Source organism: Rhipicephalus sanguineus, chromosome 1, assembly GCF_013339695.2.
Source record: "Rhipicephalus sanguineus isolate Rsan-2018 chromosome 1, BIME_Rsan_1.4, whole genome shotgun sequence".
Lineage (NCBI taxonomy): Eukaryota > Metazoa > Arthropoda > Arachnida > Ixodida > Ixodidae > Rhipicephalus > Rhipicephalus sanguineus.
This window is the reverse complement of record NC_051176.1, coordinates 250,444,473-250,461,928: the sequence shown is the minus strand read 5'-3', so window position 1 is coordinate 250,461,928 and position 17,456 is coordinate 250,444,473. Positions and strand designations below refer to the sequence as shown.

Here is a 17,456-nt window from a genome sequence, read left to right as displayed (position 1 = left end):
CTTGACGCTTTCCAGACGCAGAGGTCATTTGTCCGGCGTGAGTGGGGCTGCTGTGTGTTAAAATGTGGTACGTTCAAATGAGCTAAATTCAAATGTCACGTGTTTAGATTTTCTACGAAGATGCAATGAGTGCTCAAAATAAATTTACACAGGCTTTGTCGATCTCTCGATTTTATTGCCCAACAATCGCGTTGCTGGAAAACGCGAGGTCACGAGGACGCCTCTAGGCTGCGGGAGCCACTCATCATGGGCATCTCGCGGCAGTGGAAGGCCGCGTTGAATTCGTGCGTGTACTCTGACGTGCGGACTATGCTGCCGCTCTTGAAGAAGACGCCGTAGGGCTCCACCGACCTGCGCCAGAAGAAGCAGAACAAGTGCGTGGCGCCCTCACGCGCGCATACTCCGGAGGTGTAGACGGATAGTTGTCTTGTACGATTTCGAAATTTGTCCGCACTTGCTCGACGCTTAGAGACGTCGTAGACGATTTTATCCAAGGCACATGAGTGCCACTACCTTAGGCTTGTAAACGAATGTTTTCTTATTTTTGTATATCGCGACGTGAATTATTAAGGTCACGAAACATCGAATACACCAATCCAACCGTTTTCATGCGTATGCGTCCATCGTAGCACTGTTCGTTTAGTTGTTAAAGATACAAAGCAACAAGGCTACATCCCAATATGGCGGCACCGAGACCCATCCCTAAAATCGTCTGTAGTAGCTGATAAAATGAGGACCGAAGTGGTTCTTTTCTGATAATATGCAGCTCAATGCGTTGCCCATAACACTGCATGGCGAGAAAAAAGGAAGCACTGAACGCTCTACTTCGTGGTGACAATTTCGCGAATGAGCGTGTTATCTTTTGAAGTAACAGTTGCGCACCGGTGTAAATATTTGTAACTGACATGAACTATTTTAGCGGGCCATCCCTCTCTCACGCACACAAAGAAAGGGGTGTCTTGAGGTTAATATAATAATTGTTAGAGTTTAACGTCCTAAAACCAGGATATGGTTATGAGGGACGCCGTAGGAGGAGTGTGTTCTTTGACCACCTGGTGTTCTTTGACATGCACCTAAATCTAAGTACACGGGCCTCAAGCGTTTTCGCCTCCATCGAAAATGCGGCCGCCGCGGCCGGGATTCGATCCCGCGACCTCCGGGTCAGCAGTCGAGCACCACAACCACTAGACCACCGTGGCGGGTTGTCTTCAGGTTCGCAAGGGGACTATAAGTACACACTTTGACTTCACCTCCGTAAGAGGATGTACTTCTCAAACCTGTGGAACATCTAAGCATGGCCGAATCGTTACTTTTGAGGACGTAGTTTGCTCTCGTGCGAATTCGCGGTGGATTGGCGTGAATGACGTCCACTTTGGAAAAAAAAGGCGCTCAGAATACGAGCGAAATGCGAAGGAAGGCACGTGCCTCATCTTCCTGTTTCGCCTCGTTGCGCATCTTACGAACCTTTCCTGAAACGAGCGCGCACGGCTTGCCCAGATTGTCATGCTAGAATCCCACCAAGTTACGTCAAACAGAACGCGCAGCATGTTTTGACCCTCCGAGTGCGTCGATAGGGAGGCTCTGGTGACGTTTTTACTGAGCCGTCTCTCCTGGTGCTTACCCAGCGGGAGTGGGTCTCAAGAATCGTGTAGAGCCCGGAAGCTCCACGGCAAGCTCGCAGCTCGTGAGTGGAATCGCCAGTGGGTTTTTCATGGACACGTTGTAGTGGACCTCTCCGTTGCGTCCCACGGCGTCACCTGCCAAAATGAAACAGGGAACTCTTACGGCGCAGAAAGAAATACGAAAAAAAATGAGCGTTTTTAACACAGTCAGCGCGATGTAGTATCCTTGTTGTGAAGGCATTATACGCAGTCGCAGACAGTCAGTCAGTCAGACGGTATGAGGCAGCTCACGCGCTTTGTAGTAAGTTATTTGAACGACTTGCAAACTAAAGGTGCATCTTAAGCGAATTCGCTCAAGGAATTTATGCTACCGGCATCATCATCGACAGTCGGGCCATGCTGTATAGTGAACCAATGTTGGCAACCTCAAACTCAGGACAGCTTGCGGTTCAGTTTAACTTTTTCTATTCTCATCGATATCGTGGGCTGGGGCCGTAGAGAAGCATATATTAGTAAAAAAGAAGGATCATGCATAATTTCAACTGTCATTACAGCAGACCTTCGATGATCGGCTACGTAAGTGCAACGATTAGAGCGCTTTTTGTGCGCCTTAGGAAGGTACGCTCGGTCACAGCCGACAGAAAGGTTCTTGTATAAGCATAATAAAATTTAGCTCCAAGTTAATATACTTTGTTTTTGTTACTAGGTAGGCAAATTTATGAGTTATGAGAATACCTTCTTAACGCTTATTTGTCATCACATATTCGTCCAGAAAACGCCAACGCTGTTAGTTGTCCTTTAAGTTTTACCATTCAGCTGCTTGTCAGGTTCGGGCGTACGGCAAGCAAAAATATTTGTTTACGAGGCCACTAACAACTACCATTTTACTGTTGAAATTTTATTTAGATTCAGCGTTTTTGTTTAGGGAACTCGCTTGGATAACTTGTGTAGGGAATAGGCTAGCATCAGCATATAGATTAAAAAAAATCTAAAGAAAAATCTAGCTTCGACGAAAGGTATTTCATGGGTCTATAAAGAGGTGCGTGAATGCTGGCTCAACTACAACGCCTTTAAATAAGGGTGACGCGCAAAATGCGTATGATTGGGTGTTCGGTGAGCTGATCTCAGTGACATATGTCGAAATTGATACACGCGTACAATTATACAGACCAAATCATCCTTATTTGCGTTTTCGAGTTGTTCATTAAAATTGAAACAGAAGAAAAAAAGATTTTAAATGTGAAAAGTTGGGTTTAACAGCGCAAACGAGGTTGTCTCGATTTTGGCAGCTCTAACTCGACTGGCGGCAAGCTGCCTTTTCGCACACTTTCGTTCCCATTTTCTTTATTACGCACATTTGAATTTAGAAAAAAAAGAGGTATTTTTGCGATGGCTCCCTGGGGCTTCATTGTCTATTGTGTTCATGGTGTTTTAACAAGCGAAAAAATCTAGTCCTTCTGTTCAGATCATCGTATTCACTCTAATTCATGGCTCTGTGACTCGTCAACAAAAATGGTTATTACACTTCTGTGTAATGCACTTCACAGAATGATTGCAAGTGTGCAAGCGTCGTCCTTTTTAAATTATTGCGTACTTGCCTTACGGTGGCAGAAATATCGCAAAAGTCCCATTTCCAGAACTTTCTTCTGGTTCAGGCGACGTATAATAAGTTAAGCTGACCGGATTCTAACGTTCGACGAAGCGGGCGCAGCGTTATGCTTGTTGTGGAATTTGCGGTGTTGTATATGCAATAAGATGTTTAAAATATTCGCGACTGCGATTTTTGAGAAATTAGTGAGAATATCAAGAGCAGTCAATCAACTTTTCATCATAAGTCTCCAAAATTTTATCTTTTTTTCTGTGTGAAAAAACAAACACAATGATGATAAAAAAAAGCCTTTCCAATACGCTTCATACGTAACACTAGAATCGCAATTGAGACCGCTTGAAAATTTTGCATGAGCTTTCAGCGGTGCAGCTTCAGCTCGGTGAAGGACTTACATCAACGTTGAGCTTCGGTAACTGTAGAGTCGCGACGCTCCTTGCGTAGGCCAAGTCCATGCTGTACTTGAGGGTTGCCTCGACGGTGATGATACATTCACCGCGGAGTTTCCTGATGTAGTCTTGTGGTTGGGCGACCATCTGGAACGCTTTCTCTGCGGAGGGAGACCGGAAGCAAAGGAGCAGCAATGCATCCTCACTGGGAAGGGGATACTTGAAGAACCACCTGGTCATCTCATAGACGCGCTAAGGGACGCTGTGTCTGATGTGAAAACGGGAGGCTTTGTGTGTTGTCGAGCTTGTTACATCGTCTCACCGCCGAGTTATATCGTTTTGCAATACGGTCGAAGATCAGGGCTTGAATGCACAGAACTTTTACTTCGTAAGTGATCTGTGCTGTTAGCCGGATGTGCCAGACATCGTTAATGACACTGCCACGCGCGCTTCCTTTTCTATTTTTCATGTAACCGACCCGTTACACGTGTAACCACTGCCTTGCGCGCACCGCGTCGGAATGTCGAAGGTTCCCGATTATTTTAGATGGTTCTGATAAGCTTGAGCGCGCAACGGGAACGGTAGAGCTTATTCTGAAACTAACGCGGCCACCAACGATAAGGCATACAAACCTTTTAGAAATGGTGGAAGTTGCACGTAGTTTGGGATATTCCTAACCGAAATTTAATGGCGATACGTGAAACCGAGCGCGCCCGGCGCGCAGGAAACGGGGACGCTCGGTTAGATCAGGCCGGAACTACTAGTGACAAGGAAGTGACGAAATCCGAATGAAAGCGCGTCACGGCAGTGTCTTGTCGTGTAAAGCAGGAAGTCATTCACTTGCGCTAGCGGATCGCTTTACCTTTGCGTGTGCTTTCGCGCTATGCGTAAGAAAACCGCAATAGGCACCTTTCTTTTCCTCTATAGATGGTTTCAAGACTGCTATAGTAGCAGGACGTGTTGTACCCCAAGAAACTTCCGGTTCTTCATTTATCACTCTCTCACACAGAAGCGGAAAGCGCGTTCAGAGTAAGGAAAGGCCCTTTTTCCGCCTTCAGATAAAAGGAAGGCGCATAGGTTAAGGACTAACTCTCATAATGTTGCGTATAGATTAGAAGCATCTTTATTTGAAATATTTAGCTAGGCACAGGGTGAGAAGTGTTGAAAATCTGCGGGCTACCCGCAAAGGCTTTGCTCCCCGCCAATGCTACGACAGTGCACGAAACCGGAAGCCGTCCAGGGTCTGTGTTTGTAAACAGCGAAACCGTCTATACATCATAAAACTCGGGGCAGCCACTGCGGCGCTTCTTCTTGTAGACCGACAAAAGAGTACTTTTGTGCCTGCTTATAGTTTAAGAAGGAATCAGATAAGCACTACGCATTGCATGCAAGGAATAAGTGGCCGATTTCAGTATTTCAGACGACTTGCCATTTTTCCAGACCAGATTATGCTTCTTCGCGCCTTGATTGAATTTTCGTCACTGCCTCGTCACGCATGGTTTCGGTCAGACGTGACAGAGCGGCTGCATTTCCCGCGCGCCCAGCACGCTTGGTTTCGAGATCGCCTATAAAATGGGATTATGAATATTTCAAATTACGCGAAATACTCGTGATCTCTAAAAAATGTATGCTATAAATCGTAACGGCCTACAACTTTCCCATGTAAACAACTGCCTTACAGCAAATAATTGAAAAAGTTAATTAATGAGTTTTTGTTAATTAATCATTCCAATACTACTTTAGCTGCGGAAAAGTAGAGTTCGTATGCTAAGATGACAGGAGCGTGATTGTCATAGCATTTTTATAACAAATCTGTATCGTCTAAAAAAGAAAGCACCCCGCACAACATTTAGCCCCCTCTGCGCCGAAAGGAAATACTATCAAGCAAACTTCAAAAACTGAGCACTTGGTTTGAGGTTGCCCAAAGGGCTTCATTTCGTTAAAACGTATAGTAGTAAAAAAATATTAAATGCTTTTTTTGTGTTCTTAAATGACATTGATATGTGCAGTCAACGTCAAAAGTTTAGGAACCATCAGAGAAAAAGCTGAATATGCCCTCCGCTTCAGGAGGCAGTGTTGGGTTTAGATTTCCGTCCTGTTCTACATCACGCTAACAACACATACTGTGCAGTTCGACATAATAGTAACAGATTTCTGGAAAATATAACGTTTTCTCAGGCTTTGTGGTCTCTAAACTTTTGACACCGACTATGTATGTATGTATGTATGTATGTATGTATGTATGTATGTATGTATGTATGTATGTATGTATGTATGTATGTATGTATGTATGTATGTATGTATGTATGTATGTATGTATGTATGTATGTATGTATGTATGTATGTGGACTTGAGTAATTCCCCTCCAGAAAAACTGTTGCAATGATAGTGGAACGAGCTCGTTGAAGCAGCCGAACCGCTTACCGGCACCTGCCGGCATGGTGACGTTGTGCACCTCGGTCGAGATCGTCCGTGGGAACCGGTCGTTGTACGTCACCGATGTGATGGTGATAGTGAGCTGGGCCTGGAACGGCTTCTCCAGGTTGTTGATGACGATGCAGGCGACGGCGATAGGCTGGCCCAGCGGCACCGACTTTTCGTGCTGCAGCTTCACTTTCACCAGTTCCTCCTTGGCGTGGCGTGCCATGGGCATGGCTGCGGGATGGTTTTGTCGTTAATATCGTCATGGTATCGCGTGTCGCCTTGGGCGCGCTGGCGTGCGAATTACAGGATAGGTCAGCAACGCGATGTAGTGCTGCTGGCAGCTCCGACTTTTGTACGCAGCTCACTTTTCGCATTGCGCGTTGTTAGCAATTACAGGATTTATGAACCTGTGAGCTACATTTATCTTCCTCTGGAGTTTATAAAGCCAAAAGATGGAAACATCCAAATATGCCACCGTAAAAAGGTTGGTACGTGGGCGATTCGCGCGCAGCGGATTTATCACCGTCAGTGTAAGCAAATTTGAAGTCACAGTTTCACCGCAAGGCCGAAGCAGTGAATGCAATAGCAAGAAATTGGAATGTTACGCGCAGAACGGCAACCAGCTCGAAACTTGCAGCGCGCTGCTCAAGCACAAAAGACGCACGAAAAGAACACACACAAGACGAGCGCGAACAATTGTCACAGCTCGACACTTGCAGCGTGCTGCTCAAACACGAAGGGCGCACGAAAAGAACGCACAGGTATACACAGGACGGGCGCGAACTAACAACACAGAAAGGGGCGATGCGCGCTCGTGCGAGAGCGCATCGCCCCCACTTGCTTGCTTTCATCCTCGAAGTTATCATTTTCGAAGCTGATATCACCGCAGGGCAAAACGAGGGCGAGGGTGAAAGCAAGTGGAGGCGATGCGCGCTCGCAGCGACAGCCAAACTCTCTCCCGATAACTCGAAATTATGTCATGATCGGCGCCACTGCACAACCTTGCAGAGCGCTCGGCCATGCGTTCGCGTGATGTAGCTCGTACTGAGCGCGATAGTACATCTCTCCTGCATGTACGCGCAAGGCTGGGTCACAGCAAGCTGGTGGGCACCTAGCTGGTCCTGGCTTGGCTAGGTTTCTACCCTCTCGCTTCTTACTTTTATTTATTTAGTTCAAAGTGCCTTACATGCCCGATGAGGGGCATTGAGTAAGGGGGGCAGTACATATAATACACCTCAAGCTGGAGAAAAATACTAAAGAAACAATTCACTAAGGGGGGGGGGGTGGATACATATATACACTTCAAACAGAAAAAAATACAAAAGAAAGAATTCCAAAATAATAAGTCTTACAACAAGCATCGACATGTACAAAAGTTCAACATGTACAAAACAACAAGCATCAACATGTACAAAAGTTCAACATTCACTATAGATTCACGCATGGATGTGGCAATCACAAAAACGGACCAATACGGACCAATGAATTACGATACGGCATCTACTTGCTGAGGTTCTTGAAGTGGCTTGATAGGATATGACGGAATGTGTCAAAGTTTGTCTGGGATGCAATGTCGTCAGGCAAACTGTTCCACAGACGGATAGCACGTGGAAGTGCAGACTGATTGAACGCGTTTGTTGAGCCATATACACGGGAATAGCTAAGATGATTGTGTAGTCTACGTGAAGTGAGATATAGTTTTTGCAGACCAGTGACGGTGATTCGGGAGGAATGTGTAATTTTGTGAAAGAATGACAGCAAGGCAATGTCGCGACGAATGTTCAAAAGTGGGAGTGAAAGTTCCTGTTTTATTTGTGGTATACTGGAACGCGGACTGTAGTTATTGGCAATGAAGCGGCTTGCTCTATTCTGGATTTTTTCCAGTGAATCAATTAAGTATTTTTGATGGGGAGACCAAATCGAGCAGGCATATTCTAGTTGAGGGCGAACCAGTGTTAAGATAATTTTGCGAATGCTTGATGGTGCAGCTTTCAAGTTACGTCTCAAGAAACCCAGTGATTTCGAGGCGCTGGCACATATTGCCCTAATGTGGTCGGACCAGGATAGATTAGGTGTTAGTATCACGCCCGAGTACCGATATTGTGTTGCAGTTGATAGAATGGAATGATTAATGCTGTAAGAGAATTCGGATATACTAGGTTTACGTGTGAACGACATTACTTTGCATTTTGAGACATTTAGTGTCATGAGCCATGTACTACACCAACCATTAATTACGTCGAGGTCGTTTTGAAGTGACAAGTGATCTTCACTGTTCTTGATTGGACGGTAAATAATGCAGTCGTCAGCGAACACCCTGATGCAAGAAGAGACGTGTTGCGGAAGATCATTGATGAATATGAGGAAAAGTAATGGCGCGAGTACGCTGCCCTGTGGTACACCTGAAGAAACGTCGGATAGGGAAGAAGAGAAATTGTTAACTGTTGTGTACTGCTGACGATTCGACAGGAAATTGCGAAGCCATGATAATGTAAGGGAGTCTTATTTCAGGGCGGAAAGTTTCGATATCAGGCGACAGTGTGCGACCCGGTCAAACGCCTTCGAATAGTCGAGGAACACGCAATCAGTTTGATAATTATTGTCCATATTTGCATGAAGCTCTGTGGTAAATTCAAACATCTGGGTCTCACACGAAAAGCCCTTTCGGAAACCATGCTGATTTTTGAAAAAGAAATGACTGGATTCCAGATGCTTGTAAATGTCTTTCCCACCCCTTTCTATTCTATACTATACATGGCTATGCGTGCTCTCTTTTTTTCTATCTTTTTCTGTATCTGTTTCTTTATATCTCTTTCTATCTATTTCTTTCTACATTTTTCTCTCTTTCTTCCCTTTCTTTCCGTCTACTTTTCTCTCTCTTTCTGTGTCTTTCTTTATCTCTCTCTCTCTCTGTAGTCGTTCTCTCGCCTTCTATCTTTTACTGTCTTTCTATTTCTTTCTATTTCTATTTCTGTCTTTCTCTTGCTTTCTATTTCTTTTTCTATATATTTCTCTCTTTCTCTTTCGATTCTTTCTCTCTCTCTCTGTACTCGTTCTCCCCTCCTCATTTTCCTCCTCCTCACCCTCAAATCTGTCCTCGTCAACTTAACTTCTACCCCCTACACTATACTACACTATACTATACAAGGCTATGCTGTGCTCTGCTGGCGTGCCTGGCCAGCCGAGTGGTTAAGACGCTCGCCTTCGGATCTTGGGTACGCGGGTTCGAATCTACCCAAGGATTTTTTTCCCAGGAATTTCTCTGTTTCTCTATCTTTATTTCTCTTTCTTCCCCTCTATCTCTGTGTACTCGTTCTCTCAGCCAACATATTAATTGCATCCCGCACCGGAGAAATCGGCGCACGTGTTCCGGGAGCGAAACAGCAGAAAACGACGACAATGAAGAAGACGAGGAAGATTGTGCGTGCCGATTCATGATGATAATTTCTGTTCGCTCTGCACGGACTAACGGTCGGCTTAAGCAACTCCGCTGTTAAAAAAAAGAAAAAGAAACTTGAGGGAGCGTCACGTGGTTCCGCTGGCCTCGGCAAGCCAACCTCCTCTGACGTATTTTTAGGGGCGAAGCTCCTTAAGGCGGCACCCGTTCGTCCCTCGTAGTCGTCGTAGTAGTCCGTAACAAGTCTTACGCTTTGACCTCCAAGGTGGTGCCGGTGGGAGATTTCTCCTGTGCGTTGTTGAACAATAAAAAATTCGCAGCGTGCGCGTTAACTAAAAGCCGAATTCTTCTGTCTCTCATTCCCCATTAGCAGCCATTGGCATGTTCCAGTAGGAAACGTAAGTAGAAGTGTAAGTGTTAGCTAAAAGCCGACTTCTTCTGTCTCTCATTCCCATTAGCAGCCATTGTTTACCTCCAAGGTAGTGCCTGGTGAGATTTCTCCTGTGCGTGATTAAACAATAAAAATTTTGTTCAAAACGCCGTTGATTGATGAAATAAACCAACGAAAGACGCCAGATGTTTTGTAAAAGCAGAACGAAAGAACGCCAGATGTTTTTCTTAAAGTGTAGTAGTAGTAGTTGCATGTAGCCACCTCGCCCGATCGTCAACGGGCGAGGTGGACCGGCAACGGCGCGAGGACCCTGCCGTAGGAGAGTTAAATCACACTAAAAGACATACCTTGCGGGCGATACACTCTAGTGAGCTTTCAACTTTTCGTCTTAATGTACATGATAAAGAAATTATTTCTACGAAAAACGCAAGGCACACCTTGAGCAATATATTTGGTTTTGGGACGCTAAATGGAACCATGAGGCGATGCGAAGCCGGAGCACTTGCACGATCGCGTTCCGTTGGCTTTCGTTGGGCATGCTACCGACCTCGCGTCGTGGAACGCGCGTCCTGTCTTCCCTCTAGCCTTGCCTTTAATTCGCACAGGGCGAGCGGGGAATGCGGTCGCTCTTGGCGCTCTTTCGCTCGGGAGCGGACTTCCTTGCATTTCACCGATCACAAGTGATAATGAAGGGACCACGTAAACCAACAGTACAATAAAAGTTTGATGTTTAATATATACACGATGTTTCACACTCTTTATATTATGTACTGGGCGCATTTCACGGAAGAGTTTCACGGTTTACAGATGATTCCCTCCGTAGCTTCGCCCCACTCATCATCATTCACCCCGTGGATATGCTGTGATTTTTTTTTGTATTTAGCGGGCATCTGTAGTAAGCAGAAAAGTAATAATAATATATATGTATATATATATATTCCACTACGAACACGAATGTGAATAAAGTTACTTACGTCGCCGTTTGTAGTTATAAGTGATGTCTTCGATCATCCCTGTTCCTAGTGCCTCGGTGACGATAAGCTTGCCGCACCTAAACGGACAAAGGACGGAACGCACGTGATTTTATGAGTTTTCTAGCAATGAAATGCGTATCAAATGCTTCCAGGGGAATAAGGCTATCAAAACTTCAAACGGGAAACCACTGAATCATGTTTTTTTTTTCATTTTGGATTTAATTGACCTATGAAGCCCAATATTTGAAAGCAACACTTATGCTTGAGAAAGATCGCAGTGGAGGTCTGCGGGTTAATCTCAGCCGCTGGGTTAAAATATAGAAAAAGGAACTATAGCACATCGTTCAATTAGATGTTGTAAAATAGGTTGTGCTTTCCGGCTTCAACATGCATGTGAAAACTTGTTCAGCTTTGAAACGTCTAAGTATAATGCCTAAACTTCTAAATCTTTCGTTCACGCCACTGTGGTCGGCATCTTGTATTCCCTTTCCTTAAGTGGCACGAGTATGTATCTTCCCGACTTCTCTGTTGTCGCACAGTGACAAAATACATCACGCGAATGGTGCCTGTTGGCGGCATGGTGGTAGGCGAGGGAGCGCGATGCTGCCTCTTTCCAACGAACATGCCAGCGAGGAACTATAGAACTAAGTTGTCTCGGGAAGCTAGAAATGAGTAAAGGTAACTCATTTTGAAGGAAAGCTTAGTACTTTATTAGCGCCCGCTTTTATCGATTTAGATGTACCAATCACAACTTTCATGAGCCATCTAGTTCAAGAAAGACACGAAAACAGTACAACAGACGTCGACAAACTTACACTTAGCGTATCGATGTTGTAGTGACATATGAACAATAGTAATTGGTGTCAGAGACAATACTGAGTCTGCGGCAGATTACGTTTTGGGTAAAGTTTTGGAGCGAGAAACAGTAACATTGAAACTTGCAAAATAAAGCGGTGTAAAACGATGCACAAAGTTGAGAAGGCTGTCACTGGTCAATATTTTATTCGTATGCATTATGAGCAGACACTAACAGTTTTATTTGTGCGCATATTCCCAGAGCGACATCAACTGCTTGGACAAGTGCTTCCTTTTCTTAGTTCAATAGTCTTAGTGAAAGCCTATCATGGCGTTAAATTTTTAACTATCTAAGGAAAAAAAAAACAAGATCGTTGGCGCTTTACACCGATGCTATTGTACAGCATGTATTATTATCAAACCAAAAAATGACCAAGCATAAAATTGTACACATCTCACTCGTTTTCTTGCACTTTGACGAGTCGCCATCCGGAAGGGTTATTGGGGTCAGCGATGAAGTAGCGAAAGGTGGCCTTGACGGCAGCACGTGCCACGTTGCCATCGAAAGGCATGTCGATCTTGTCGTCGAACACACCACGCACAGGGAAGGGGCCCACCTCGAACAGCTGAGACTCTGTGGCGGAGGAAAGAGCGACAACGATCTATCTATCTATCTATCTATCTATCTATCTATCTATCTATCTATCTATCTATCTATCTATCTATCTATCTATCTATCTATCTATCTATCTATCTATCTATCTATCTATCTATCTATCTATCTATCTATCTATCTATCTATCTATCTATCTATCTATCTATCTATCTATCTATCTATCTATCTATCTATCTATCTATCTATCTATCTATCTATCTATCTAAGCGAGCTTAAGGAGTAGGGGTGTAACTCACTCACTCACTCACCTCACTCACTCACTCACTCACTCAACTCACTCACTCACCTCACTCACTCACTCACTCTCACAACACACACCACACACACACCACACACACACACACACACACACACACACACACAGGCCCGTAACTAGGGGGGGGGTTGAGGGGGTTCTGACCCCCCCCGAAATTTTTTTGATGCTTTAAGTTTTCGGGTGATACTAAATATTTACACGCCTTCACAGCGACCACCAGCTGCCAAAGTTACACTGCAACTTTCCTGGCATTGCTTCCCTCTTCTTCCTTTCTTCAAACCTACCCTTTTACCAGAACACCTCAGCGCTCCCTCCTCGCACCTGCCCCTATTTGTACAGCTTTGCACTTCGCCCTCGCGTTCCTTCGTCTTTTCACCCCGTAGCAGCTCCTTTATTGATTCCAGATGTCTTTCCTTGTGCATTGCCGCTGGAGAAGTTATCCGTCTGTGCGGACCGCACGTGTCAGCTTTGGGTTCCTACGAAAAGCGCGTCTCCTTCTGTGAACGTAAACAGTTCGACAGTAACGGCAACACCAACACGACGTGCGCAAATTTGCCAGGGAACGAAACCCCTAAGCGGAAAAACTCAGCGGCGCACTCCGAAGACGCAGGCTGCAGGGTAAACTTTTCTCAAACTGTAGTCCTCGCCACCGAAACGAATCATCGAAGATGACATCTACTGAAAGACTGGCATATCCGAGCAACTTCGAACAACCTTAACCACACGCAAGGAAATCTACCTCTTCTGTACACAGAAGGTATATGCGCCTCCCTACAAAGCGCACAAAGCGAGGATACAGCTGGCACACAATCCGGCACCAGCGGTCAACTTCACAGGAGAGAAAACGCCGCCAAGCTGGGCTGCGCGCGGGAGTACAGAGGCTGACGTCACAGCCTACAAAGTGCATTTTTGGGGGGTCACGGCTATTTAATTAGCGCAGCCCAGAGAGAATTATGCAGGCGCCCAGGGAGCCGTCTGTGAAAGGTGACTTTTTCACAGGAACGGAGCAACACCTCCTTTCTGGACTGTACCACGGGAGTGCAAATGTCTCGGCAGTGCATTCTTGGGGGTTCACGTATATTAAGGGGAGTATGCAGTGCCCATGGAGTCTTCTGTGAAAAGGTCTTTAAGTAGCGTTAATCCAGTTTGCTGCAGCTGGAGTACAATAATGGGCCTGCATGCACACCAGCTGTAGCGGCGTTCAGAAAACACATGCGCCACGCGGGAGCCGGCGCGTTCATCACACTTCTACATTCTAGCCACTGTAAAGTGGATAAGAGAGGAAGAAAACATCGCCCGCCGTTCACGCCAGGCAGTCGAAGCAGTCGCAAACGTCTTTTTGGAGCCACTGGCCACTTCTGTGTGCGTGCACAGGATTGCGGCAGCAAAATGAAAAGACACTCTGCAACAACGAAGCAAAGGAGTCTTGCGTCTTACTTCAAGAAAGTTCGAACCGATGAAGCGGACGGAGAAGAACCGCCTCCTTCGAAGGATAAAACTTCGCCCTCCTCAGCACTGTGGAAAGCCAAGCGCGTCCGAACTTCTGTAGCGACTCAGGAGAATGCACCGGTTTATATGAATCACCTGAGAACGAACACAAGCAGGACACCCATGCGCCGCCGGGAAATGATGGTGGCCGCAGTGCAACTACTAGTGACCTTTGTTCTACAGTCAACGCTGGGCAAAGTGACGCCTTTACCACTGGGCAATGCCCAAGGAAGGTGAGTGGCATGGCACCTACACATTCTGGTTCGCCTCCCCTCACACGTCTCTGATCTCTTCACTGTCTCTGCTTACGTACGGAACGACCTAACCTGCTGCCATTCCCGTCGCCGACTTCGCGCTGGCGACGCTACAGTGGCAGCTTGTAACACATACATACCGTTTTTGAACCGCGGTTACATTGTGTTACTTCATCAGGAGCCGTTGGTCGCGGTGTCCCCGGCTTTGGTGGTGCTATTGTCCAAACTTATTTCTTGCTTTAACCAGAATTTGAGGTTGACATACCAATTTCTTTATTTGGGTACAAATAATTGAAAAGTACCATCGAATTATTACAAGTAAGCGATGTACTTGTTTTATTCACGAAAATAAGCCAGTATAAATCTTAAAAAATGGCAGCCATTCTACACGCAAACCCCCCCCGAAAAAAATTCCTGGGTACGGCCCTGCACACACACACACACACACACACACACACACACACACACACGCACACGCACACGCACACACACACACACACACACACACACACACACACACACACACACACACACACACACTTCTAGATTTGCCCCAAGATGGGTCTTGACATCCATTTCCTCGGAACAGCATGGCGCTAACTCGAACGATTCTCTCAGAGAATTTCTGTAGACGTTTATAGGGAAATTTCGGCGCTGACGTTCTGCGGTACCTAAGCTCAATAACAGCTTCACTAAGGAGAGTGATAATAAAATAACAAGAAAACAGAATTTCGATGCCTCGGTTTCCCAGCATGACGAATTCTTTACGGCTTTTTAGCGCATGTGCAGCAACGCAACGCAGTGCGCCTAATGTGAGGCAGCGGGATAAATAGCTGCTCATAACAGTTTTCTTCGGTCGCTTTCCTGCGCATGCTGCAAACGTATGCTTACGAATACTGAGTCCTTGCGGAGTTCCATCAAGCACTTGCCAACCGTCATAGCCAGCCGGTAGGTCCGGTCTCCTCATCCACCCTTCATTCCAAACGTGGTAGTTCCTATAGTAAACAACACAAAGCACCAAGTGCACCATCTCAGAGAGAAAGAGCGAGATAATGGGAAAGGGCGCCTCTCGGCAGTTAGAGCAAAAGGGACTGCTTTCACGCAAGACGATTTATGTACTTTTCTTCCCCCTCAAGATAGAGCGAGTGTAACATATACCAGGTGTTTCCCTCGTAAAACTTTTTCACTACATACTATGTTAGATGTAATGACAAGGTAGATTAGGGCATACGAAGAACAAGCGCTAAGGACACGGTGTTTGTTTAACGTCATAGACCGACATATTGAGCGGTTACAAAAGCTGGTATGAGCTGCACAAAAGAGGGGGCGCAACCTCTACAATAAGGAGAAAGTCTTCCTCACGCACGCATGTAGAAACCGCCTTGTGGTCGCGCATGTACCTATATAGACCAAAAAAGAACAGCGCGTTCGATTCCCCTTCTTTCATTCAGTCAAGTATATCCTGTCTACCTGGTAGCCCTTGCCAACAAATAAACAACGAGAGTTTAATTTAGCCGGAGTCCTTCAATACTCTGGTTCAGCGCTTGTTCTAGATCCCCTATCTCAGGGGACTGTACTTTTTTTTTGCGCTATGCCTTCTGTTACAAAGTGTTTCAGTAGCTAGAACTGTTGTATACTGTATAGTCTAACTAGGAGTCCTCGTGCCAAATGTACTGATGTTTCGTATCAGAGCGATCACACGTGAGATTAATTGATCTCCGCATAGAGATCACCGTGCACGTGAGTTGCGCAAGTTACCTTAGTGTAGTAGGGGCACCATGGAGCGAGTGCCGAATTACTACTTTTCGTAAGTGGCGAGTGGACACTTTTACAGACAATAACGTTTCGTAAACCACACTACGAGACTCGTACAGTCGTGTAACACGAAAAGCGAAAAAAAGGAACAAACAGCTGCATCGACATCACAGCGAGTGTTCTTTTTTTTTCCCCCTCGAATTCACCCTTGTCAGCTTTTACTCATCGCGTACATGGAACGTTGATTAATGCAAATGCCCCCTTGTCGGGTATATCACTGGGCGACCAGGCTTATACGTGACAGAGAAGACGTTGCCTGAAGGGTGCCCCAATCAGATTCAGTCGCGAATATCGTGCTGAGCTGGGCGTTTCGAAGCTATAGATGACACGCAAAAGAACTTTCTCAATGCGAAACTTTTTTGAAGAATGAACATTAATAACCGAGCCGAGAACGTCTGAAGAAGAAAAATAACCGTTTCACGACTTGCCTTAGACGCTCTTTTTGGGATATTTAATGACATGCGAATGAAACGTCGGCGTCCCCGCTAACACAGGTGTTGCGCGTCGAGGCTACGCTGCTTTGCCGAGATTCTCAGCGATGTCGGCATTGAAGTGGACGAAGCGGCAGGTGGCGTCGTGCAGCCAGTCGGGAGGGCGACCACGAGGTGCACGCGTATGCCTCTGCCACACACGCGTCTCCGAGACGGAGCGTCGTCAGCAGTTTTGAAGTCTCCAGTAGGGGTGTGCGAATAGCGAAATTTTCAGAACCTAATCGAATATGAATAGAAATAGTAATTGCGCCGAATTGAATACGAATCGATAATATTCGAATAGTTTTTTGGAATAGTGAGGCAACCATCTTCAACCGCCCCTAGAGTTCCGCAACCCTTATGCGAAAACAAACGTTCACAACTTTGGCAAAGGAACATTAACGATTGCTTTAACCACAAAAGAAAGAAAAAAAAAAAAAACACGAATATGTAAACTTTGGCAAGTTTTTATACAGCCAATGACTAGAGCCTTCGAGATGTTATTTTGTAACTGTAGGTTTAAATGGCTACAGTATGCAAGGTGGTTGGTACTTTGTCATGAGTTTTTTCAATAAAACTGAGGCCCCCCTCCCCCCCTCCTGTGCGCTCGCCTACGGCCGCACCGTTTGTGGTCGGCTGATGTTGTTGGCAACGCGTCCGGAAGCAGCGACTGACAGCAGATGAAGCGCGAAATGGAATGACATTGACTTAGGATTGTTACATTATAACGGCTGTGGTGTCCGCGGTATACAACCTGTGCCTAGACTTTCCTTTCGGCAGCACTACGCCTGCTAACGTCAATGACGAGGAAAAACGCCCGGCCAGCGGCGCTGAGGGAGTTGGCTACACTTGCACTCCTCTCCCTTTGATGAATATTATTCGTATCGCTATCGCATATT

General features: G+C 45.8%; 1 protein-coding gene across 1 annotated transcript; it reads right to left on the bottom strand.

The window, feature by feature from the left end:
• Window positions 1-209: 209 nt before the first annotated feature.
• Window positions 210-15,262, bottom strand: LOC119382304 (protein-glutamine gamma-glutamyltransferase K-like). Its single transcript, XM_049412690.1, has 6 exons — window positions 15,164-15,262; window positions 12,058-12,232; window positions 10,804-10,880; window positions 6,042-6,272; window positions 1,622-1,757; window positions 210-351 (listed from the first exon to the last, which is right to left on the bottom strand). The coding sequence occupies exons 1-6, from the start codon at window positions 15,237-15,239 to the stop codon at window positions 210-212; spliced, it is 837 nt and encodes a 278-aa protein (XP_049268647.1). The 5' UTR covers window positions 15,240-15,262.
• Window positions 15,263-17,456: the final 2,194 nt, after the last annotated feature.

Excerpts from the sequence above, each read along its gene's own strand:
- LOC119382304 (XM_049412690.1), bottom strand. The coding sequence starts at position 15,239 with ATGAGGAGACCGGACCTACCGGCTGGCTATGACGGTTGGCAAGTGCTT. Across the intron at positions 12,233-15,163 it reads TCCGCAAGGACTCAGTATTC|AGTCTCAGCTGTTCGAGGTG; the intron begins GTAAGCATACGT and ends CCTCCGCCACAG. Across the intron at positions 352-1,621 it reads TTGAGACCCACTCCCGCTGG|GTCGGTGGAGCCCTACGGCG; the intron begins GTAAGCACCAGG and ends CTTCTGGCGCAG.